Below are 27,318 nucleotides of genomic sequence, written 5' to 3'. Positions count from 1 at the left end.
GCCAAGTTTGGAAAACACTAGTTAAATGAACCGAAGTTGGCAAGAGACTAATAATTCTATCTGAGCCTGTGGCTCTCCACTTAACAATGACCAAGTCTCACTGGTACTGACCTTCCTGGAAAGAGGAACGATGCTGTTGGGTCGGACAAGCCTTCGTTTCTTACAGCTCAGCACAGGACGTGTTCGGGCTGCCACACAGGTGCCATCGGTTGATGAAGAAACTAGATTGAGTCGTTGCTTTTTTTGTAACTGTTCTTCAGCATCAGAGATGTCACCTGGAATGTGGTCTGCCAAGATAGGCTGAAGACTATACAAGGGGAAGGAAGAATATTCACTTCTCAGAAAACAAGGAAACAAAGCCTCTAATACTGGTTCAACCCCCTCTGCTTACACATGTTCACAGACACAAGTATCTAAAGCAGATGCATGTCACTTAATGTGTGTGTGCAGCATCTATGCTTAGTTTTAAGATTCCTGGTGGACAATAACATCATGTCTGAAAAGTGCAAGTCAGTAAGTGATCATCTCAGGTTCCAAGTGTTTAAGCTCTCTTCTACAAAAGAAACGCAAATAAAGAAATTCGAGAAAATTGCAACTGGTAAGAAAATTATTAATCTTGCAAATGTTAAATGAGCTGCCTCAGAATCAGTTCTTCTGTAAAATTCAACTTTTAGGGATGGGTACATATCCTTCACTTGCAGAGGGATTCCTTCAACTTTCATACAATCCAGATTTACAAACCTAGCTTACATAAAAGACTTTATGTAAACACTTCTCAAGAAGTCTACCAAGACTAAGACCAACCATGACTCACAAAAGTAGGACCTTGTATTTTTTCCCCATGGTGAGTTAATTTTAGGCTACAGTAAGTAAAAGGGAAATACATTAAGCATGCTAATTAAAATAGACCTGATACAGTAAGAAGCATGCACAATACTATTAAGCAGTAAGGTTTTTGTCTTTAAACCAGGGTTAATCCAAGCTAGGGATAACTAAGAGCCCCAGTTCATCTTTTACAAGCCTACTATATGTAGGAAGTAGAAGACCTAAAACTTACGTGTTAATAACTCCATTGACAGGTCTCAATGCTCCACATGATTTGGTAGATAATGACTCTGAAGGATGACCAGAGACACCATGGTTTTCCAGTGGCTGAGAAACAGACTCGATCTAAAGGAGAAAGATAAAAATACAAGAGAACATTTAACCAACAGCATCCACACTTCATTTAAATGAAACACCCCAAATTTCTGACAATCAACCTGCAAAACCAAACATGTATGACTGAGGGAAAAAAGTAAGAGAACTGGCTTTTGTTTTGGCATGAAGAAGGGTAAGGGACCAAAATATTCAACAGACTAATATTAAATGCTAACTGATGGGGAAATGCTTTAATGATTCAATGGAACAGAAGCTTAGCAAAATAATAACATGGTTAACAAGAATATTCAAGTAAGGGTCAAGAAGGATACACAGGTTCAGTATCAAGGCAACTAAGACCATGTAAATGGGTTAATACCTGCTTAACTTCACAGTGTATGCTGGAAACCTCCTTCTAAAAAACCATACTTTGTGTAAATATATGTGCTTATGCTAAAATAGAAAAAATTAATAAAAGCTCTGTGAGTAACTAATTACCTAAGGCTATCAGTAACCACTGTCTCTGGACTACACAAATCAAATATATGATTAGGACATAAGCTGGAAAAAAAAAAGGGAGGTGGGAAAGAATCTGGAGCAGTTTGAATTTGACTATTTCAAAACAAATCATGTATTCATTAGGCTCAAAAGGGGAAGGTACAGACATGAGATGTCAGTCATACGGAGTATGTGAGTTACAGTCAATAAAGCCATAGATACACTTATCCCTCCACTTGTGTTACTGGAATACCACAGAGAAGTGGTGGTCTTTGTTTCCTTAAACTCAAAATGACTTTAGGGTGTGCTTCTGTTCTCCTCCCTGTAAATGCTACCATTCCATATCAAAGCCAGTATTTTAAGGCTGAAATTCTGTTTTTCAGTATTGTTCAATTTCGTTTTGATCTTTTTAACCCCAGGGAGAAAACACTAAGGATCTGCAGAACAGAGCAGTTATAGGTAACTATCAAGAAAGGACGAGAGCAGGGAGCCCGGGTTGCTCAGTAGACTGAGCGTCCGTCTTTGGCTTGGGTCATGATCCCGGGGTCCTGGGATCGAGCCCCATGTGGGGGTCTCTGTTCAAGGGAAAGCCTGCTTCTCCCTCTCCTACTCCCCCCACTTGTGCTCTCTTATCTTTCTCTCCTCTTCTGTCAAATGAATAAATAAAATCTTTAAAAAAGAAAGGACAATAGACTGGTAAACTGATTAAAATGTTTCCATATGAATTAACCAAAAAGCTAGATCAAAGTATGTAAGCAGAAAAGGCATAAGCAAACTACAATGAGTGAACACTGGGAAATGTTCTTAGAGATAGCCTGTACATGTACTCAAGTACCATAAAAATCCTCAACAATCAATCAATAATACCAGTATCATGGCAAATTTGGCACACATACTCATTGCCTTAAATGCTTTCCTCCTGGAAAGTGGTGTTAAGTAGCAGTATTTGTAAAGATGTTCATATCACTTAAACCTAAACACTTATCTTAAAATAACCCAATAAACACAGTTCCCAAAATCTCATACACAAAGATGATCACTGCAATGGTATGTATCAATAATCAAAATGCTCAACATCTGAGGCAGTTGTAAATTACACTACAGCAAATCAGAGTACTAAAAATAATCACAAAAGACATTTCTTCTTCCTTTATACCAAAAGAATATTTAAAGGTTAAAAAAAAGTCTTTTATGTAGAAATGATTTTAGAAAAAGATTAAATTCAAAATATTTTTAATATAACTGTGATGACTATAAATGCACATACACAAACAATGACAGGACGAAAAATAGTGGGGGTGCCTGGGTGGCTCAGTGGGTTAAAGCCTCTGCCTTTGGCTCAGGTCATGATCCCAGGGTCCTGGGATGGAGCCCCATGTCGGACTCTCTGCTTCCCCTTACCCCCTGACTGCCTCTCTGCCTACTTGTGATCTCTGTCAAACAGATGAATAAAGTCTTTAAAAAAATAAAAATAAAAATAAATTAAAAAAAAAAATAGAAAAGCTAGTGGGCACCTGGGTGGCTGTCATTAAGTGTCTCCCTTAGGCTCGGGTCATGACCACAGGGTCCTGGGATCAAGCCCCACACAGGGCTCCCTGCTACACAAGGAGCCTGCTTCTCCCTCTGCCTCTCCCCCTGCTTGTGTTCCCTCTCTTGCCGTGTCTCTCTCTGTCAAATAAATAAGTAAAATCTTAAATAAATAAATAAATAAATAAATAAATAAATAAATAAATAAGAAAATCTCAAATAGCCTTCTGAATTCTCATAAAGATTTACTATTCAGGGGGAACCTCAAAAAACCCAAACGAAAATTAAGGAGTTAATATTCAGGCTGACATTGACTAGCAGATGTGTGACTCCAGGGACGTAACAGCTTTCCTAAGGTTATGTAAGTTCTGGTTTAGAACTTTTCAACATGAACTTTCTGTGACTACGAACTTTTTGCTGGTTTACTCATCTTTTTTTTTTTTTTTTAAGATTTTATTTATTTATTGACAGATCACAAGTAGGCAGAGAGGCAGGCAGAGAGAAAGGGCGGGGAAGCAGGCTCCCTGCTGAGCAGAGAGCCTGATGCCCGGGCTTGATCCCAGGACACTGGGATCAAGAACTGAGCCTAAGGCAGAGGCTTTAACCCGCTGAGCCAGGTGCCCCTGGTATTCTGATCTTAAAAACTTCAGTCAATTTTATATTCACTTAAAAGCATTTAACATTAAATTATGGCAGAGAGATGATCTATATATCTACATGTTTTATAAGGTGTCCCCATGTAGCAGGTTGAATCCTCATTTAATTAAAGTTTATTTTGTAGCGATTATGGGAGAATTAACTGGAAGGACACCTGTTCAAGACAAAACTGTTGCCATTCTTTAATAAGATCTTATTTTAGAAATGTACAAAAAGTCTGAAGAAAAAGCACAAAACATCAGCAATCTCATGACTTACAGGTACCTGCTAACATCTTGTCCATCCTGCCTACAGATGTACATATATTTAGATGCCATTAATATTCAGTGTGAATTTTACTGGTTTTCTTAGAGGAACTTAAAACTTTCCTGGGGACAGTTCAGCCCCCAAATTAAAACCGAAGGCAACAGGCAAAACAGTATTTAGCACAGAAATGTTTGTCAATGATAAAACAGCACATAACAAGCAATCAAGAGCATGAACCTCAGAGGGAAGGTGCCTAGCTTCTAGTCATACAAGGACACACTCCATAATCAGAGGACCATGAGATAGCCTCTAATCACACTGAGATCCAAAAGCAGGGCATTGGGGCAATTAGGTTCATCATTCATTCTCAAATGTAAAGAGCTTAAAATATTAACCCCAATCCTCCAACAGTGTTCCATCTGGAAAAAGAAAAACACAACTCACAACACGCATAATTTTACTTAAAGCTACTTAAATGCATTCACAATTAAGAAAAAGCAAACCCTCTCTATCCTGCAGCCCAGAGGGTGCAGAGAGGGTAGAAGATACAGTAATGAACACTTCCCCAATGTTAAACCCACATACTAACTTAAGCTTGATCATCACCACTGCAGTGGTTTACATCATTAGTGTTTTTAGGAAACTAGCGCATGACTCAGATACAGTCTTCCAATGGGAAACTGTAAAAAGGATAAAAGACTCTCAGGCTCTCCTGTCCAGAAAGCAGGACTTACTATTGAGCTTCTCTGAACTGTATGTGGTATTCAGATACACTCTAAGGGTACATGCATCCCACAGCCAGAAAGAGAAGAGTAAAATAACTGAAGAGGTGAAGAATCTCTCTTTAATTCCACATTTCCCAAAAGCACAGACTCAGGGGATTACCTTTAAGGGTGATCTTAAAGTACAAGGAGGGTTACTGAAGTGATTTCTTTTCTGACTGAAGGAATAAAGTAACACAGCAATGAGATTCAAATTTGTTATTCATATTAAGCAGGCAGCTGATTCATCATTCCACTCTTTTGGCCAGACCAATCAAATATGACAAAGAGCCTTTAGAGAAAAGGTTAAATTATGGCCTTATGGGGGTAGATTTTCTTGGGGGTCTAAGAATCCATACCCACTCAACTTACTCTGCCAGGAAGTAGAAAAAGCAAAGGGTAAATATCAAAGGCACACACTTAACAACACATAATCTGCACAATTTATGTGTATCTCTAGTTATTCAATGAATGTAAGGTCATAACTGCTTGAAATGCCAATTTTTTAAGTGTAACACGTTTGTTTAGAAAACTTGACAGTTCCATTTTGGTTCCATTTTCTGACCAACATTACCAAAAAAGAAAGAAAAAGCTAACAAATTCAACTTTTATTTTTGGTTGAAAATAAATTAAACTTTTGGCTTTATATCAATTATTTCATGTTTCAAGCTCATCTCAAAGATACTTAATGTAGTCTTGTTTAAAATCACCAAAATAGGGCGCCTGGGTGGCTCAGTGGGTTAAGCCGCTGCCTTCGGCTCAGGTCATGATCTCAGGGTCCTGGGATCGAGTGCCGCATCGGGCTCTCTGCTCGGCAGGAAGCTGCTTCCCTCTCTCTCTCTCTCTGCCTGCCTCTCCGTCTACTTGTGATCTCTCTCTCTCTGTCAAATAAATAAATAAATAAAATCTTAAAAAAAAAAATAAAATCACCAAAATATTACTGGCCCTCAACAGTGTACCACCACCAGTCATTTCCATGAACTAGTACCATGGTCAGGAAATTGTGCTAAATTCAGAGTGGAACCTTCTGAAAATTCTACTTCCATCAAGTAAGTTACTTAAGTCTCCACTTCTGCATACTGGGACCATATATGCCTCACTTTCCTATGTCTCTATATTGAGGTTAAAAGAAAAGCTCTACAGGGGTGCCTGGGTGGCTCAGTCAGTTAAGCAACAGACTCTTGGTCTCAGCTCAGGTCATGATCTCAGGTTTGTGGGTTCAAGGCCCATATTGTGCTCCACGCTCAGCAGGGAGGGACAAGCAGGGAGTCTGCTTCTCTCCCTCTTCCTCTCCCTCTGTCCCACCCGCTCCTGTGAATGCACACGCTCTCTCAAAAAGACAAATCTTAAAAAAAAAAAAATCTATACAATTATGCAAAGGTAATTTTGAATTTTTAAAATATGTATGTATGTATTGTGATCTCTACACTCAACATGGGGCTTGAACTCATGAACCCGAGGTCAAGAGTCGCATGTTCCTCTCAGTGGAGCCAGCTAAGCACCCCCGAATCATTTACGGTCAAAAATTTCCATCAGCATGAGGTTGTCACACACAAGTCCAAAGGCTACTGCATCAGAGACTGATCAAGGCACACACTGAAAATACGCATCAAGAAACTAGAGAAGTACAGCGACTACTAAAAACAGTCCTAAATTTTTGTTCAACTTATTTATCCACATCCCTATTTTAATAGTCCTAATCAGTCTTTTTTTTTTTTTTTTTAATATGGTAAATCAAATACTCCTCAGCCCCTATCACTCTACTCTCTATCCCAAAATCCTTGTTGGGCCAATGCACTATTCACTGTCCCTGGTGATTGCAAAATTTCAACCACCCCCAACACCACCCCCCCACCCCGACAAAAAAAAAGCTGTTTTGGCTTTAACCAATGGTAGAAGATTATAGCCTGGACTGTTTAAAAAGAAAAAGAGCTTACATTTTTAGCATGCCTTTCTTCTGAGAAATCATTTATCCTCTGACTTATTATCACCACCACTCCACAAAGTAAGGAAGGGTAAAAGAAACGAGGCTTAATTTTACAAATAGAAATAAACACAAATAATGAAGTCAAAAGCCAAAGAAGCAGTATTTTGTTAAACAAATCTCAATTTCAAATCTAGTCCTTTATAAAATATTTACCCAGTAATTACCTTTCCTGGAAGAAAAAAGGGAATATAAGAAAATATTCATGTCACTTACTCATTTATAAAAAAGAAATAAAGGAAAGCTAATCCAAAAACTAATGAAAATGGCCACCTACAGAAGGTGGGAACAGGGGGCGCCTGGGTGGCTCAGTGGATTAAGCCGCTGCCTTCGGCTCAGGTCATGATCTCAGGGTCCTGGGATCGAGCCCCGCATCGGGCTCTCTGCTCAGCAGGGTGCCTGCTTCCCTCTCTCTCTCTGCCTGCCTCTCCGTCTACTTGTGATCTCTCTCTGTCAAATAAATAAATAAAATCTTTAAAAAAAAAAAAAAAAAAAAAAGAAGGTGGGAACAGTATGGAAAGAAGGGGAAAACGGTCTTTTGTACAGCTCTTACTCTGAGAAATGTAGTAATGCTTCACATACTCAAAAAATACTAATAAAGGGGCATCTGGGTGGCTCAGTGGGTTAAGCGTCTGCCTTTGGCTAAGGTCATGAACCCTGGGTTGTGGGATCCAGCCCCATGTTGGGCTCCCTGCTTAGCAGGGAGTCTGCTTCTCTCTCTCCCTCTCCCCCACCAGCTTGTGGTCTTTCTTCCTCTCTCTCAAATAAATAAAATCTAAAATCATCATCATCATCATCAACCACTATGTGTGGGAGAGAAAAAGTGGAATATCACAGTAACAAAAGAACCTAACTGTATTTTTTTTTTTAAAGATTTTATTTATTTGTCAGAGAGAGAGAGAGTGAGAGAGTGCACAAGCAGGTGAAGTGTTAGGGAAAGGCATAGAGAGAAGCAGGCTCCCCGCGGAGCAAGGAGCCCGATGTGGGACTCGATCCCAGGACACTGGGATCAAGACCTGAGCCGAAGGCAGCGGCTTAACCCACTGAGCCACCCAGGCGCCCAGATCCTAACTGTATTATAGAACAATTACATAGCACACTGAAAGGATGAGGGCAAAAAACTTAGCAGAAGTAAAACTTCAGAAAACAGAATTTTGACTGCATGTTAGAGGGCAAAGATATTGTACATGATATTGTCCTCTGGTTAGTAAATACATTCTCACAGTGATATGAGTTGGCAATTATGAAATTACTTTGTGTGGTAAAAATGAGTATCAATAAGGAAGGAGGGAAGGCTGTGGTGTTGGACTGTTATAAATATGGACTTAAAGTTTTTTTTTTTTTTTTTTTTTTAAGATTTATCTATTTGTCAGAGAGAGAGAGAGCGAGTGAGCGAGCACGCACACTAGCAGGCAGAGTGGAAGGCAGAGGCAGAGAGAGAAGCAGGCTCCCTGCCAAGCAAGGAGCCCGATGTGGGACTTGATCCCAGGACTCTGGGATCATGATTTGAGCAGAAGGCAGTGGCTTAACCGACTGAGCCACCGGCGTCCCTGGACTTATAGTTTTTAATATATACCACCCATCTGCATACATACGTATGTATATATAAGCTTGAGCATACATATGTTTCCCAGCTTTGTCTGTTGAGAAGTCCTAGAAGCAGTGACACCAAGTAGCAATGAGCGTAACTAGTACCCAGATCTTGGTTTCTGAACTCTGTTGCCCAATAAAAGGAAGCAGGGCTGGAGCAGGTAAAATACAAGATGAGCTTCGAACATCTTTTGATGCCTAAAAGTGAATACTCACTCACTGAGGGGAACATGTTGAAAAGACACAGGAACCAAGATGAAAGAGACCCAATACGAAAAAGTTGTCTCAACAAGTAGAGCAACTGAATAATAATAGTAACAGATTATATCCATAAAACAAAATTAATATCCATGAAACCATTCTGATATAAACATCTGAATAAATACATAAATAAATGAGGAACGACAGCTCTTCCTAAGAGAATTCCAACTAATACAGAAAATTACTCAGTAAACACCACATAAAAACTGTTGCAGGCCAAAACCACTAGGTAGATGATAAAACTGTGATTAAAGTATAATGAAGAACGGGGCGCCTGGGTGGCTCAGTGGGTTAAGCCTCTGCCTTCGGCTCAGGTCGTAATCCCAGGGTCCTGGGATCGAGCCCCGCATCGGGCTCTTTGCTCAGCGGGGAGCCTGCTTCCCCCCCTCCTCTCTGCCTGCCTCTCTGCCTACCTGTGATCTCTGTCTGTCAAATAAATAAATAAAATCTTAAAAAAAAAAGTATAATGAGGAACAGAATACTACATAGTACTTCTCATGAGACAGATATTCATTACAAAGGGAAAAAACCTAAATTTATAGTGGGGAAGGCTGGCAGGCACTGCCTTAACCAAGTGAAAGAAGCTATCACCACCACCATCACACATCCCCAGTAGAGAGCACTGAGAAGGGCACAGTATCACATCTGTGGTATTACTGTGATACATGTATAACCTCTAGGAATGATAAAACATTAAGTGACTCTAATCGGGAGGAACATACAAAATATCAGACCAGTATTTTTGTACTAAGGCCATGAAAGACAACAAAGGGGGGAACCATCACAGTTTGGAAGAGATTTAAAGAGAAAGGACAACAAAATACAGATTTTGGACCCCCCCCCCCCGCCTCAAAATCAGTGAGAAAATGAGTGAAATTTGAATAAAATCTGAATAGATTTATATCATGTTAATTCCTGGTTCTGATCATTGTACAATGATTATGCAAGTTAACCACACTATAGGAAGCTGCGTGAAGGGTACATAGGGACCCCATGTGCTACTTTTTTAACTTTTAAATTTAAAATCATTTTTTTAAAAGGTTTTATTTATTTATTTGACAGAGATCGCAGGTAGGCAGAGAAGCAGGCAGAGAGAGAGGAGAAAGCGGGCTCCCTGCTGAGCAGAGAGCCGGATGCAGGGCTTGATCACAGGACCCTGGGATCATGACCTGAGTAGAAGGCAGAGGCTTTAACCCACTGAGCCACCCAGGCACCCCAGTTTAAAAACCTTTTTAAAAAGTCTTTTTTAAAGGAGAAAAGTTTACCCAGCATTACTGAGTAAAGCAAATTTCATCATACAAAAATCTAGGTTCAGTCTACAGCTTCCTGTCCCCTTACAGGATAAAGTATATAAGCTCATTAAGATAAATACAAAACCCATTATGAACTGGCCCAATCATCCAACACTCCATCAAGGAAAAGTATTTCTAGTTCCTCTACAATGCCAGACACTCTCAAGCCTTTCATATTATACATGCAGTATCCTCCCCGTTGGAAGGGACAAGGACTCAGCACTAATACATCCTTCTCTATTATGCTATCTCTCCTGACCTCCCTTAGAAGTGAGAATTTTTCCACTTTATTCCCCTGTTATGTGCCTGTTGTAAGACTATGAAAGCTCTCAAAGGAAGATGCCTGGTTCTGCTAATAGGTGTTCCCTAGATACACAGTAGGGTCTGGAAAAATAAGCTTTAACCAAACATTTATTATGGACCAAATGCTGTTAAAAGCATAGTATACTTCTTCAACAGCTAATTATCAACCATTCTAATGAGGTACAGAAACAGAGCCACTCTTACTTAAGACCCCTGAAGACTGATATGCATGGAAATTTATACAGACTTTTACAAAGTCATATACTATATGTACTGGGTTAAGTGCTTCAAAATAAAAAACAAATCCAAACCCAAAGAATGTGAACACCAAGAATGAACACCAAGAATGGACCTTGGGTGGCTGTGGTATGTCAATGTAGGCTCATCACTTGTAACAAATGTACCACCTTAGTGGGAGATATTAACCATGGAGAAAACTACCCAAGGCAGGAATGCCATGCCAGGCAGGGGGTAGATGAGAAATCTCTGTCTTCTGCTCAATTTTGCCATCAACCTTAAACTGCTCACCCCAAAATAGTCTTAATTTAAAAAAAAAAAAATCAAATACATTAATATTTCTGCTTCAAAAGGTATAGATAATTAAAAATATAAACAGTCTTAACAAATACCACTTCAGGTCAAATTTTGCTGCCAAATGACCTTGATGCAGGACTTAGGAAAACCACTTTTGGTTCTCAGAGCTCTTTGGAGTTTGGAAATTGAGATAACAGAGTAAGGACCTACATTATTACTCCCACTTCACACAAGAAGGTATGGGAAGTGTGGGGAAAAAGCAGTGTTCTACACGCATCCAACAGGTCAAGGTGTCCGGCAGTGTTGTTTGGATCTTTTACTTCCTCATTTTTAAAGTAATTCTATCAATTACTGAGTTAGGAGCGTGAAAATTTCCAAATATGATTATGGATTTACCAATCCCTTTAGTGTGGGTGTACATATGCTTCATGTATTTGAAGCATCCACCTTCATGACTCTTCTGCTTCCTTGATGAAATGACTGCATTATCAATGATAATGATTACATTATCAATGTAAAATGTCCTCCTTTATCTCTGGTATTGCTATTTAGCTATTATTAATATACCCACAGCAGCTTTCTTATGCTTACTGTTCATTAAGTATACTTAAGTATACTTCCCCCTGTCCTTTTATTCCCTATAGATCTGAGCTTCCACCTGCTATTATCCACCTTCAACAGAAAAAGTTCTTTAACATTTTTCAGTGCAGATATTCTGCCAACAGACTCCTCTTAACTTTCTTTTATCTAAAAAGGACTTTATTTCACCTTTATTTTTGAAGAAATTTTTTTAGCCCTGTATAGAATGTCAAGGGGCAAATCCCACCCCCATTTTAATGACCTCACCCCATCGTTGTCTGTCCTCCATTGTTTCTGAAAAGAAGTCACCTATCCTTATCAATATTCAGTTATATGGAATGCATTTTTTCCCCCTCTGGCTACTTGTGAGATTTTCTTCATCTTTCATTATCACCATGTTATATTTCTCAGTTTCTGAGTTTCTTCAATCTCTAAAATTATCTTTTTCATTCAAATATCTAGCCAATATTTCCATAACTCCCATCCCTCCCCACCAGTACCACTCAATCTCTCCTCCTTCTGGAACTCTAAGGATACATATTTACTGTTTCCCCAGGACTATGGTCATTTCTGAGCAGTTCTATGTTCAGTCTATCTTTTTGGTTGGATACTTATGTGCACTGACCCTTTTTAAAGATTGTATTTATTTGAGAGAGAGAGTGAGAGAACACACATATAAGGGAAGGAGCACAAGGAGAGGGACAAGCAGACTGTGTGCTGAGTGTGGAACCCATGTGGGACTCAATCTCATGACCTTGAGATCATGACCTGAGGCAAAATCAAGAGTCAGATGCTTAACCGATTAAGCCACCCAGCTGCCCCATGATCCCTTCTCTTCTGTTAAGTTTTCAAGCTGCTGTTTAGTGTAATAGTACCCTTTTTACTCAGATACTGTACTTTTCAATTCTCCAATTTGTGTTCCATAAGTTCCACGTGATTCTTCTTTAGTTTTCACCTCTCTGCTTAGATTCCTCCAGATTTACTATCTTTTATTTTAAATCTTCAAACACAAGTGGCTGGTTAGCTCAGCTGGTTAGTGTGGTGGTAATAAATCTTCAAACATATTTTTATTAGATGCTTTTTATTCTTATTTCCTAATTCCAATCTGAGCCACTTCAGGATCAGTTTCTACTGACTTTTTTCTCATGACTAAAGAAGACATTTTTCTATTTACTGATAGGTCTAATAAATTGTTATTGTGTAATATACTGTATATGGTATGTTATAAACTCTAGATTCAATTAATTTTCCCAGAAGCACATTGATTTTTGCTCTACGAGGCAAATTTCTATTTAGTTAGAAACCAAATGAACCTTGATTTTGTATAACTACTTTCATGTTTTCACAGAAACATATTAGAGCCTATTTTGGATATTTTTGAAAACTTACTCCTGTGGTGAATCCCTTAGTCCCAGGAAAGTCTTTAAATCCCAAAGCATGAGCCCTTGGTTTCAGTGTAAGGCCCAGGCCCTAGGTATTTACCAAGTCACGACAGAATTCAAACTCCAAATTTCTGTCTTCACTGCAGTGGGCAGTGAATACATTCTGGGCTCAGCTCCTTTCAGCCTACCAACTGTTGTTTTCTACTAGGCTCTATCAAAACTCACCAAATTGAACTTTGTCAAGTTCAAGGGGTTCAAAGAGCTGGGGTTCTAATGTTGTAATTTTCATACTCATATTTAACCAGCCTATTTTCCATTTTGAACCCCAACCAAGGGGTTCAAAGATCTGAGAGGGATTTACATAGAGTGTGGGACCTCCACCCCCATGACTCCCTCTTTGTCACTATTCCCTCCCTCAATTTCTAGCTTCTAGCTTCTTGGTAGCAGTGACCTCCAACCTCTAATATGAAAGCCGAGGAGATTGTGGCTCTCTAGCTGAGTTCTAAAAACCCCGTACCAAATGGACTAAGGAGGCCCTCATCTCTAAGTGTGTTTTCTGAAATTTTGTTGGATTTCTTTGGTAATTTTTAAACGCGTTCTTCCCACCTTGTAAAAGGCATAGGTTCCAAGTCAGTACTTTTCACTCATTAATTTTTAAATGGAGAAAAGGGGACTACTATTTATTCAGGAGAATGGACTGGGAGAAGAAAGAAGGAAAGGACATGTTTTAGAACATGGGAGAACAGCTCTCAATAGCTTTATATACTTCCTTTTCAGGAACACACCCTTTTTGTTCAGAAGGTTTTTTATTTCATATCTGAATTTATTAGTGCAACAGTTGGCTTTATCAGCACCTGCAAAGCCCTTAGTTTCTCTCCACCTACTTTTACCTTTCAAACTGCCTTTGAGTTAGAAGTCAGACTGAAGTCTATTTTTTCAAAGGGGCATTTTTCTAGGAGTTTCTCCCTTCTTCTCCCCCACTACTCTGTGGTTTACAAACAAAACCCACTCGGGGCACCTGGGTGGCTCAGTGGGTTAAAGCCTCTGCCTTCAGCTCAAGTCATGATCCCAAGGTCTTGGGATCGAGCCCCACATCAGACTCTCTGCTCCTCGGGGAGCCTGCTTCCTCCTCTCTTTCTCTGCCTGCCTCTCTGCCTACTTGTGATCTCTGTCAAATAAATAAATAAAATCTTTAAAACAAACAAAACAAAACAAAAACAAAACCCACTCCATCTCAGGGAACATTTCCTGCTGTCTCCATAGCTCTAAAAAGGCTCACCCATGTATCCAGTCTCTAAAATAATTCAGTTTCTGCCATATTTGTACTGTGCTCATAACCAAAGCAGATATATATAGGTACAGTCAAGAAACACTCATTCAGTTTGTAAATAAGGCAAAAAGATGATTATGTGTCCTTTGTGTAACACTTGAACTTCATCTAAACAAGCCTTCCTAGGATCATATACTCTCAATAAATTACTTAACTTTGTTTTACTTACTATTTATACCTGATCAGGGCTCAGATGCCTCAAGTTGGATGTTTATTTTTAGAACACCGAGGAGTTAAAACTGCTAAGTGTCTAGTTGAAAACATAACTCCGAAGGTAATGGCTTTATTATTCTTATAGGATATTATAAGTTTTGGAGGCTACTGAGTAATCTCATTTCAGCACTCATCATTCTCACCTTTATCAATAAGTCACAATGTGTATCTTTGAAAATTGTGTTAAACTTCCTGAAACTGTATCTTGATAGGTTAAAAAAAAATCCCCTTTGGCTTTTTTGGTGAGTTTCAGAAGTGAAGATACAAAAATGAACAACATGGCACAACAAAACAAACATCTTTGACATAATTATGCTTAAGCCACAGTCTTCAAATGTTTTCTGAAAGGGAGAAGTAAAAAAGGGGGGGCAATAAATTTACTTCCATTTTAGAAAAAAAATTAATAAGCAAAATAGAAATGGAAAATAGGCTGGTTAAATATGAGTATGAAAATTTACAGCTGCCCCTGTGTCAAGTGTGACTTAAGATTTTTTAAAGCAAAACAGAAGAAGAGGAATAAATCACTTTTCAGAAAAGCTAGATAACAAAAAGGCAAAATTAAAGATGTAGTTTAAGGATTACCTTAAGTGCTACAAATATAATTCTAAGTAAGCCAACTGTATCTGAGCAACCAAAGCTACTACATGAACAAAGGTGAACATTCCAGTCCCTACAATATATTACAAACCAGGAACTTTAAAAGGCCTTCCTACAGTGAAAAACTCTTGCTTGCTTGGCAGTTGACATATCAGGTACAAGAGGAAGATGATCTTGACCTTCAAGAATCATACAATCTAATACTAAGCATACTCATGAAAGTGAATAGTGGGTAGGAAAAGGGACAAATCCCTAAGGGTTGCATGCACATGCACATATGTGAACATGTGTAAATACAATGAGCATCAGAAACACAGTGAGAGACTGTCACGTCCTATCCTTCACAAGCACTGAGGTGAGAAAAACCTGACAAGAGACTGTCCAAAAATTTTTTGGAATTCTTAAATATACAAATATATAAATATCTTTTTTTTTTTTTAAAGATTTTATTATTTATTTTGACAGAGAGAGATCACAAGTAGACAGAGAGGCAGGCAGGCGGAGAGAGAGAGAGAGAGAGAGAAGCAGGTTCCCTGTCGAGCAGAGAGCCCGATGCGGGACTCGATCCCAGGACCCTGAGATCATGACCTGAGCCGAAGGCAGCGGCTTAACCCACTGAGCCACCCAGGGGCCCCCAAATATATAAATATCTTTACAAAACTCACTCCCAATCACATATGCCTCAGATCTCATGTTTCCTGTACCTCACACCAAGCACCAGGTGACCTTACCCATGTTCTCTCACTTGTAACAACTTTTTTCGTGGCTAGAGCAATCACTAAAACAGTTTCACAAATCATTTGTAAAAAAAAATTCTATAGATAGTTTATAATGAACTCACACTGTGGACTTGAATACTAGCAAAATCTGGCATTCTACTCTTTAATTTCTTTAAAACCATTTTCCAGTTAAGAACCATTAACTTCTTAATGTCCTCACATTTATCCCTGGCTTTAAGTTCTGTCATTAGGAAAGTTAGTTTCCACCATATCACATGAATTCTTGCTTAAAATGGTAATGAAGGATAACAAGCTTTGTTGATTTGCAGATGCAAACAAAGACCTAGCACTCTAGCCTCCCAAACAAACTGCTGTCATGGGACTCTGGAATTTCTAACGAATGACTTAAATCAAGAAATGTGAATATTCATAAAAGCCAATGAGCTTCTTGGGGGGAAAAGCTGAAACAAATAAAAAAGCACTCTTGGGGCTCAGAAGCTAAAAAAAATTAATTTGGGTTCTGAGGAAATAGAAAAAGAGAAGGAAACATGGAAGAGGAAGATTTGGGCTAGGATCTAAGGATACAGAAACTTATAGAAAATGACAGCTTTACCCTCATGACAGAAATAAAGGGGTAACTCAGAGAGAGCTTTCAACATCTTTGTGAGTTAAACCTCTAGTCCAACCTTTTCATTTTGTAGTGGCCCAGAAAGGCTGTTTTACTTGTGAAGGTGTCAGAGCGACATGGTCTCCTGCTTCTCAGTAATACCCAACAATGTCACACTTGCTCTGGCTGTTGTCTTGAGTTAGGAGCTGCTTTTAAAGTCAAGGTCAACTACACAGCTGCAGGAGGGGCCCTGTGCCACTCTACTCAGGAATTCTGGCCTTGAAATGCCAAACATGATAAAAGGGGATACAGTCCCCTTCCTTCAAAAAATGCCAGGATCCTTGGGCGCCTGGGTGGTTCAGTGGGTTAAGCCTCTGCCTTTGGCTCAGGTCATGATCTCAGGGTTCTGGGATTGAGCCCCGCATCGGGCTCTCTGCTCCTCAGAGAGCCTGATTCCTCCTCTCTCTCTGTCTGCCTCCCTGCTTACTTGTGATCGCTGTCTGCCAAATAAATAAATAAAATCTTAAAAAAAAAAAAAATGCAGGATCCCTGTTACAGAGAATAACTGTGTACTGAAGCAAATGCCAGAATTTTCACTCATTCCCCCTTTTCTGTCTTTTATACTTACCAATTTATCATTCCCATGATCTGTCTTCACTTCAGAACTAAGTGGAAGAAATAAGTCTGTTGTTGCATGTTCCGGGGGAGGTGCCTCTCCAAGGACTATCAACCCCTGCAAGACAGAAGAGCAGCATCAGTGAGTGGTACCATAAAGCACAAATTTAATTTACAAGTTAGTATCACAAGAGTTAGGGGCAGGGGACTGGTTTACCAAAGCCCCCTTCCCTTTTCCTATGGTTCTCAAACAAAAACAACACTACCAGCAGTTTTGCTTTCCCAAGAGTTATTTCAACATAAAGAATACCATAGTTTCCCCCTTTTCCCACTCAAATGCTATGACCTACATAAGCTTGTTCCCTTTAGCATCTTTTAGTCTGGAATCTTTAGTAAAGTCTGGTACTTTATACTGTATTACTAACTAGACTATACTGTGATAACAACAGCAATGCAATTTTTCTAGGTAACTTGATCACAGATGTGACTTAAAGATTACCTTAAGTGCTACGAATATAAATGTTACGTGCTACAAATATAAGTGATAAGCCATCTGTATTTAAGCAACCAAAACTTTACCTGTTACAAAGGTGGAACAGTGCACTCCCTACAATATATTACAAACCAAGAACTTAAATCAAACAAAGCTGTTCCAAAGGCACCTGTTTCTCATAAGCATAAATAACACTCCAGATTAGGTTCCTGCTTCACAATTTCAAAGCTGGACCTTACAGTTATCCCAGTAATTAAAAAATGTAAAAAGAAACTTAAAACGACTCTATAAATCCTATCCAGTCAGCAAGGGTGCAGCGTGGTAAAGATACAAGTGAGCTCACAGTATAAAACAAACAAAAAGCCACACACATGAATCTCACAATGAGCTCAAACAGCGCTAACCCAAACCAACTTTTGACACTGTATAACAGAAAAGACTGGGATGGATGAGAGTAACCAGGGCTTTGTGTCTTTAGTTTTCCTTTTCTGATTTAGAAAATAAGAAGATCTGACTAGTTAGTAAGTCTCTTAAAGGTAATTTTGTATTAGAATCACCTAGGAAAACTTCTCAAGCTATACCTGCCCAGCTTCAATATCAGATTTACTCCAAGTCCCTGGGGTTATGGCTGGGTATGCTACATTTTTAAAAAAGCTCCACTGGTAAGTCCTAAGGCAAGTTCTAAATTGAAACATATTAGACTTCGTCAATCTTGACTCAGCATCAGAATCCCCCCAGTGACCATCCTAAAATATAAATGTCAGGACTTAAAAATTTTGACTGTATCAATTTGAGCTCCATAGCCATCATGATGATACAGACTCTTGTAACAGCCAGCGAACCAGATGATCCATTCCTATGGTCCTTTCTAACTCAAAACTCTCTAATGAAATAGGGACTGCAAGAGAGGAAATGGGGGAGGGGGGTCTGATCTTAAGAAAGAACAATGGAATTCTACCTGTTTCCTCCTAACCATGAAGGGGAAAAAAAAAAAAAAAAAAAAAAAAAAAAAAAAAAAAAAAAGAGTTACACCCCAAGCAAGAGAAACAACACTTACCTATCCTGGAATAAGACTATGACTAGCCTATGGAGAAAATGAACTGGAAACTCCTCAGAAAGGGGGAAAAGACCATTTAGAAAGGTTTGCCCTAGCCTCAGAATGAAGTTTCTCTGGCTAAAAAAACTGCTGAACAATATTTTCTGCTCTCAGTAACAGCATAAAACAGACTTCATAAACTGTACCATGTCAAAGTAAAAACTATTCGCAAAAACCAGTTATCCTGCACACTATTCCCTTCTTAAAATAGTACACTCAACATCTTCCCTGCTTAAGAGCCCTGGTTACAGTTACACTGGTCTCATTATCTCCTAGAAAATGTCTCCATGTGTATGAGTTTGTTACCACTGAGAGGGAGGTAATTACAAGATAGTTACTAGATAAATAAATGCAACTAAAGGTTGCAATACTCTTACTTCCTTTGTTCATACTGATTCTGCCCTTTAAAAATATTTTTATCCAGGGCGCCTGGGTGGCTCAGTGGGTTAAGCCACTGCCTTCGGCTCAGGTCATGATCTCAGGGTCCTGGGATCGAGTCCCGCATCGGGCTCTCTGCTCAGCAGGAGCCTGCTTCCCTCTCTCTCTCTTTCTCTCTCTGGCTGCCTCTCTACTTGTGATCTTTCTCTGTCAAATAAAAAAAAATAAAATCTTAAAAAAAAAAAATATTTTTATCCAAAATGTCACTCATCCTTTCAAAGAGTTTGTCAAATCCAAGTCCCATCTCCTTTCAAGAAAATACCCCCAGTTAACTGGGCCCTACTTGTTTTATCTACATTACCAGAGCTTCTGAAGCATTGGGATTATTGTCCTACATTCTGTATATGTGAATCTCATTTCCAGAGCAGAATCTTGGGGCCAATTTATTTATTATCGCCTCCATTTGTTTATTGACTTATGTTAAGCCCTCTAAAGACTTAGACAAAATACAAATATATTTGAATCCCCCATATTCCCTAGCAGAATCATACACCAAGAAAGGAAATGTGTAGCAATTGTTTTTTGAGTTTTAGGTTAAAATTTTTTTTCCTTGAACAGGAATATTAAGTTCATATTAATTACAGCCAGAAGCCTAAATAAGCCAATTACCAGGTATAAAGTTACTCCCTCAATTTTTTTAGGTTAGAAGATAAGTCAGGATATAACAGTCACCATTTTCCAGAGAGAAAACTTGAATAATCTCTTAAAATAAACACCTCTCTGAAAGACAACAAGGGCACTCTCCTGAGAGTTAAAAAGACCTGGTAGGGACCACTTATTCCAAATCATTTTATAGACCCAGAGAGGACGGAGGTTGAAGGTCATGTCAACAGGCCAATCCATGGCAGAACTAGGGCTAAACACTGGGTCAAACTCATGTTCTTTCATTCACTCAGATCAAGCCATCAATTATCCACTTATTGACATTATTTTAGGGGCTGGGAATACAGGAAAGAAGGAGAGACATATCCTTCTACCCTGGTAATCCTCATCCGAACCCATCCCTCTAAGTGCTTACATTCCAATCCTGGGGAAGACAGATAATAAACAATTTGAGTAAATAAATTTTATGTAGTACATGAGAAGGTATAAAATGCTAAAGAAGAAAGGACAATGTGAGGATTAAATGGGAGTGGGCATCTCAGGGCTATTACTGCACTCTAAAACAGACCGCAAACTAGCAGAGGCCAAGATACAAAGACTGGGAGAGTTTCCCCATTCTTCACCACTGCTCAAGTCAAAACCAGGATCATGCCCAGGCCCCTAGGCCTAGAAAAATTCTATAAAAGGATCCAAGGAATTCGGATGGATCATAGCTGCATGCAGTCATAATATATCCTTATACATTATTCCTCTGTGGAAACATAAAGCTGTCCTACAGAAGTCAAAAAAAGGAAGAAAAAAATAGTATGAACCAAAACTAAAAAAGGAAGAATTGGTAGAAGGAATTATGCTAAGCCTGATTATAAAACAGGGCAAAAAAAAAAAAAAAAAAAAAAAAAAAAAAAAGCAAAAAAGAACAGAAAAAACTTAAGCTGTAGACTTAATTGCTGCTATTTCAACAATTTCATGTAATACATGGAACCAAAGTACAAGATAAAAAAATCACCTCTTAATTTATAACACAAAATTAAGATGCAAATTCACACACTCCCTCCCCTTTTCATTCTGAGTAGGTCAATCTTCCTTACCCATCTTAAGATAAATCAGTGGTCTCCCTGCAGATCAGTTCCACAGGAACCATGCTGGGCTACCTAGACAAGACATAGCTGTCCACAATGCCTTATAAACCCTCTAAGATGGGAATGTCAACCGCTTAACATCACTTTTGAAGATAAAGGTATATTTCTAGGCTTCTACTATTCCCTTCAACTCCCTTGCTATCCAGAAACTTCAATGCTCTTCCACCTCTCATTCCCAATAATATGTCCATCCTCAGTCAGTAACTGCTATGTAATTTCACAGATCAGTCAGAAGAAATAAAAGAAAAATGGTATGTTTTGTATTAGACATGGATGTTGAAGGCTGTGTTAAGAAGTCTCCTTTAGGGGTGCCTGGGTGGCTCAGTGGATTAAGCCTCTGCCTTCAGCTCAGGTCATGATCTCAGGGTCCTGGGATCGAGCCCCACCATCGGGCTCTCCACTCAGCAGGGAGCCTGCTTCCCCCTTTCTCTCTGCCTGCTACTCTGCCTAGTTGTGATCTCTCTCTCTCTCTACATCAAATAAATAAAAATCTTAAAAAAAAAAAAAAAAAAAAAAAAAAGAAGTCTCCTTTAACAACAAAAACCATGTGGTCCCTGTGCTTTCCCCCTCAGTTTTATTTAGCAAGTATGAAATATCAATAAATATGGTCGAGACATATAATGAAGACGGAAGAACAGAACAGCAGAGTGTTAGAAAATGCTCTGGAGTCAGATAAATAGCTGTGAGTTCAAATTTAGCTCTGCCTCTTGCAAACATGTAAGCTCTAAGATTTGCTCTGTGCACTGAACAAGAATACATGAACATACTTGTTTATGTACGCACTCTAGGTACATATATTGTTCTCCTTTCTCATTCTATAATGGAGCATCTTAAAAAAAATAAGCTCAATGATCATGAAAATTAAAATAGTAAAGGAGCAGTGTGCAGAGGAACTCCTAAACACTGTATTCTTTTTCTCCAAAAAGCAACAGGAATCATTACTCCCAAAAGAAACTCTCAAGATTCTCTCAACCTGGAAGTTAATACTTAATTTCTGACAGGAAAGAAACTAACTGGTAATCAACTAGTGGTAGTTCTCAAAATACTTTATTATTATTATTATTTTTGAATATGTCACTTTCAGAAAATTAAAGTTAACATGCTAGAGAGTAAATCCTTAAAAAGAAAAAGAAAGCTTCAGCCTCTTATTCCCCAACCCAAGACATGTTATAGCTCTACAGTTTACCACCAAGTCTAGATTAATCTCATGAAAAGGCCTGTACTACCCAGGCAATCCTAACAAACCATGGAGGATAGGAAATGGGAATATCAATCCACTTTACCAAAACATAGGCAGTTAAAAATTTTAGTAACTCAAAAAGTAGGCAAGCTCTTGGAAGCAACCAACTTGAGCAACAGTCAAATGCCTGTACCTCAGCTCTGTGCTCACATGTTTACTTGACCACGAACAAACTGCTTTCTTCTTTGATGCTCCAATGGTTAACCTTTAGTTTTGTAAGTAATAGTAAAACACTTAGCACAGCGCCTGGCACGCAGTATATGCTCAAAGACTTCTGTTATTCTAGTGATAGGAGACCAAATGCACATTAATTTACCTTTGGGATATATTTTATTGCTTACGTGTTATACAGGCTTGAACAGGATCCCTCCAAAATTTAAGCAACCTAAAACCTATAAATGGATCCTTACTTGGAATTAGGGTCTTTGCAGACATCACTGGGTTAAAATGAGCCCTACTGTGGGCCCTAAATCCCAATATGACTAACGTTCGTTTAAGAGGGAAATATGGGCACAGACACACAGAGACAAAATGCCCAAGTGAGGACAGAAGCAGAAACAGGAATGATGCTTTTTAAGGAGGAACACCAAGCAAGGACTACCAGCAACCACCAGAAACTTAGAAGCAAGCAAGTAAAGATTCTTCCCTAGAATCTTCAAAGGGGGTGTGGCCTTCCCTCTATCCTGATTTTAGAATTCTAGCCTTCAGAACTATAAGAAAACAAATTTCTGGGGCGCCTGGGTGGCTCAGTGGGTTAAAGCCTCTGCTTTCGGCTCAGGTCATGATCCCAGGGTCCTGGGATCAAGCCCCACATCGGGCTCTCTGCTCAGCGGGAAGCCTGCTTCTCCCTCTCTCTCTCTGCCGGCCTCTCTGCCTACTTGTGATTTGTCTGTCAAATAAATAAATAAAATCTTTAAAAAAAAAAAAAAAAGAAAACAAATTTCTGTTGTTTTATCACTCAATTTGTGCTGTTACCCAAGAAAGTGCCCCAAGAAACTAATACGTTTATTTTAAACAGACATTGTATAAATACAAATATTAAATAAAGTTGTCACAGTTTTCAACATACTACTTATTAGAATTATCATTCAACTTTTACTCTTCCAATCAGAATTCTGTAACAGATATTGTGTATCCAGACTGTAGACCAAGAAAATATATTACCATCTTGAATGCCTTATTTTACAGACCATGAAAAAAAACGAGGCTCAGGAAGGTTCAGTGACTCTTCTTCCTAAGCTTACATAGCTCTATGGTAGCAAAGACAGGACTAGAACAAAAGATTATTAATCTCAAGCCTTACATTTCTTTGAATACATTATGTTTTGAATAATAAAACTCTTGAAGAGTCAATATATGCACAAAACTCCCAGATAAGCACTTTCTAGATATTTAGAAATACCTAAGACTTTTGAAAGTTTCCCCAAACTGCTGTCAGTACTGCTGAGTTATGAGCCAAAGAATAAAAAAGGAACCAAAAGTGAATTAAGACTATCTTCTCTGGGGGCACCTGGGTGGCTCAGTCATTAAGCATCTGCCTTCAGCTCAGGTCATGATCCCAGGATCCTGGGATCGAGCCCTGCTCCATGGTGAATCTGCTTCTCCCTCTCCTACTCCCCCAGCTTATGTTCCCTCTCTGTCAAATAAATAAAATCTTAAAAAAAAAAAAAAAAAAAAAAAAAAGAGTATCTTCTCTGGTGCCTGGCTAGCTCAGTCAGTGGAGTATGTGACTCTTGAACTCTGGGTTGTGAGTTCAAGGCCCACACTGGGTGTAGAGATTACTTAAAAAATAAAATCTTATGGGGAAAGAAATCCCACACACAACTAGTGAGACTGTAAACCGAGCGTGCTGCCGAAATACTTCTCTGAAGTAGGTATCAAGAACATAAAAGTATCCATATGATTTAGCTAAAGATGTTTATTATGGTATGCTTTATGATTTTAATAAATGGCAGAATTAAAACAGTCACCAAGAAAGGTAATATAATGTACCCAACTAAAATGTTTTCCCGGGGCACCTCGGTGTCTCAGTGGGTTAAAGCCTCTGCCTTCGGCTCAGATCATGGCCCCAGGATCCCGGGATCGAGCCCCGCGCCAGGCTCAGATCATGGCCCCAGGATCCCGGGATCGAGCCCCGCGCCAGGCTCTCTGCTCCTCGGGGAGCCTGCTTCCCCCTCTCTCTCTCTGCCTACTTGTGATCTCTGTCAAATAAATAAAAATCTTAAAAAAAAAAAAAAAAAGTTTTCCCAAAAAAAAACAACTACAAGAGCACTCCAGTGGAATTTTTGGAATAAAAGCTTAGATGATATATATGGGGCGGGGGGGACGCTGCAGAACTTCAAACTCTCATTTTATCTTGTCAGTTGGTCATCCTTTTAAACTTTTGGCTTACTAATTAATTTAATGCGTATAGTACACACAGTACAGCAATTTTCTGAAGGCTTTGACCAGCACTAAGGCAGGACAAAAAAGTGTTGTGACATGGATTTTTAAGAGCAACAGACTCTTCATCTAGCTAATACGGGGAAAAAAAAAAAAAAAAAAAAAAAAAAAACCCTTGAAAGAATGTAAGCTCCACAAAAGCAGGATTTTTATTTTACCACACATCCCTCTAAAGAGAACAGTGCCTGGTACACAGTAGGCACTAACCTATTTGCTAAATGTGTGTCTTTTCCATGCACATTTACTTCTCAGTCAAACCCAAACTGAGTAAGTGACTCTTTTCTAAGGTGATTTTTAAGAAGAAAAACTACCACAGTGTCACTATCAAGATAAAAGTTCTTTGGTAAGAATCAGGACTCTGCAGACTGGAGGACACAAAATCCCAAACACCAATGTGTAATTTCACTGGAAAAGTCTTTCAGGGAAAATCCTAATTTTCCTTAAGAAAGCAAGAGACGCTTAGTGGTAAAACAGAAATGCATCTAAGTAGAAAAGCAAGAGGATATCCTTAGCCATCACTGCTTTTCCATAAATATAACAAATAATGAGTTACATCAATGGCTTACATTTATATAGTCTCTTTTTTATGTTTCCTATTAGCCCAAATACAGAACTGTTTGGTTCTAAACACATGTCCAATTTAACATTAAATTTTAATAGTGTGGTCTGCACTATTTTAAACATGAGGCCCTTAAACAAACTAAACACTATATCAGATCATATTTAAAACTCTTCTCTTTGACCCAGTTACAAGTTCTTGAGGGATGGGGAAAAAAGGGTAATGGTAATTTTTAGTTGGGCTGAAAAAGACCAGACATTTATCTCTTACCTTATTAGCACGTATCTGTTTGTAAATATCTGTTTGCTGTCGAATTCGATATTCCAAGTCAGAAACATGAGCCTGAAGCCAGTTCCAGCGGCTGACAATAGCTGCTCGGTCTGCAGCCCATCTCCATTCTGACCTGCGTCTCCTAAAAGGAAATAAACTGAGTGAAATTCGAGAGTAGTAGCAACATTTATACCCAATGGGAATGGGAGGGTTTTAACATCAAAAGTCCCTTATGTCGCCTAGTATACTGCCAAGAAAAACCCAAGACTTAACGTATGTATGTATGTCAATTACAGGACACACATGGACAAAACTTCACATATAGATATTTCCCAAATTAACTAGCTGAAACTGCCTTCTAGTATTCCAATCTTGTGGCAAGTTCAGAGAATAGAAATATTCTCAGGAGACAGAAATTTCTCAGGAGATAGAGAAATATTTTCTACTTCAACATAAAACATATATAAAAAATGAAGATTATCGACACAGAAAATCCAAAAGACACCACAAATTATTAAAGCAAAGAATTCAGCAAAATTGTCAAGACTGTCAAAGTCAAAGTGTTGGTATGTGCCAACAAGTGGAAAATATTCATTTTTATAAAAAGCACTATTCACAGCACCAACTTATGCTAACTTGATACATAAAGATCTTTAGAGAAATAATAAAACCTGAAAACATAAAGACTTATAAAAATGAGACACAATGTTCTTTAAGATGACAATTTTCACATGTGTATAAGTTCAAATAAGTCCCAACCAGATTCCCTACAGTGTTTTTAATGGAAACAGATAAAAAGATCCAAAAATTCACAAGGAAACAAAGACCAGCAGTAGTGAAATTCTAAAGAAAATATGATGGAAACTGGCAACTACAGACTTACTGTAAAGCCCTAACAATTAAAGCAGTATCCACAAAGACAAAAAGACCAGTGAGACAAAATACAAGGCCCCAAAACTCAGAACTGGATATATAAAAGGATTGACATCCGTTATCAGTGGGGAAAGACTGAACTATTCAATGGATAGTTGAATGGCCAGCTCTTTACACAGAAGAAAATAAAACTAGTTCCCCTCATCATCATATAATTCCATAATTTTGGAATTCCTAAATCTGTAAAGCCAAACTGAAAGAAAAATATCTTTGGAAGGATTCCTTAAGACACAAAAAACATCTTAGCTCAATTTCAACATACAACAAAAGATTTAATAAAGGTAAAGATAAGCCGCTATTTGGTAGAAGATTATCTGCAACAAACATAACTGAAGATTAAGTATCAGAATATAAAATAGAACTCCAACAAAGAGATTAAAAAAACAGACAATCTAATAAAACAATAGAAAATTCATGTGAGAAATCCAAATGGCCAATGAATATACAAAAATACACCATACCTTGTCAGAGTTTGGTTGAAATATTAGTATTAGGTCAAGTATTAGGAAGCTATTTCAAACCCAGACTAGAAAAACCAAGTTTTTTAAGATGTGGAGAAAAGCAATTCATACACTGCCAGTAATAAAACCTGGCACACCTGCTTCTGAAGGCTAATTTGGAAATACTTGGCTAAACAGAAAAATGTGAATACCCAACCATAACGAAATTCTATTTCTGAGAACACTTGCACATCTGCAAGAAGAAAGAGATTCATTGCAATAGTTTGTAAGAGCTAAAAGTTACAATCTAATTTGCTAAAGTAGGAAAATAAACTAAGAAATAAGTTGTTTGAGATACACACAAGTAGTAAAAGAATTTAAAGGAATACTGCTTATTAGTAAGTATTATATGTATCAACATGACTAAATCTCAACAACACGGAATGGAAAAGTTGTAAGAAAACTAAAAAAGCATAAACATACAATAAGGACTGTTGCCAATACATAAATAGTAATAGTAAAGTATAAAAATATGCGCAGAACTGATACTCAACAAAGTTAGGATCAGGAGTTCTTATCAGCTCTGGGAATGGGAATGAAGAAGTTGGATTTTAGCTCTACTTATAATGTAATGTGTGATTCCTCTTTAAAAACAAAAGTCTGGGGCTCCTGGATAGCTCATATGGTAGAGCGTGCAACTCGATCTTGGGGTGATGAGTTCGAGCCCCATGTTGGGCACAGAAATTACTTAAAAAAACAAACAAAACCCTTAAAAAATACAATAAAAATAAAAACAAAAAGTTTCATGGAAATATATGCCAACATTTTAA

The 27,318-nt window shown here is 38.4% G+C and overlaps 1 protein-coding gene across 4 annotated transcripts in view; it reads right to left on the bottom strand.

Moving 5' to 3' along the window:
- The window catches only part of KANSL1 (KAT8 regulatory NSL complex subunit 1), a 184,268-nt gene that overhangs the window by 33,365 nt on the left and 123,585 nt on the right, over positions 1-27,318 (bottom strand). For all 4 annotated transcript variants that reach the window (XM_047706250.1, XM_047706247.1, XM_047706249.1 and 1 more), the window contains 4 exons: positions 25,116-25,257; positions 16,849-16,953; positions 1,058-1,170; positions 112-307 (listed from right to left, as the gene is read on the bottom strand). In XM_047706250.1, coding sequence (XP_047562206.1) covers positions 112-307; positions 1,058-1,170; positions 16,849-16,953; positions 25,116-25,257 — 556 coding nt within the window. The remainder of the gene's footprint in view (positions 1-111; positions 308-1,057; positions 1,171-16,848; positions 16,954-25,115; positions 25,258-27,318) is intronic.

This window comes from Lutra lutra, chromosome 16, assembly GCF_902655055.1.
Source record: "Lutra lutra chromosome 16, mLutLut1.2, whole genome shotgun sequence".
Lineage (NCBI taxonomy): Eukaryota > Metazoa > Chordata > Mammalia > Carnivora > Mustelidae > Lutra > Lutra lutra.
Note: the sequence above shows the minus strand (reverse complement) of the source record. Positions and strands in the feature narration are given on the sequence as shown.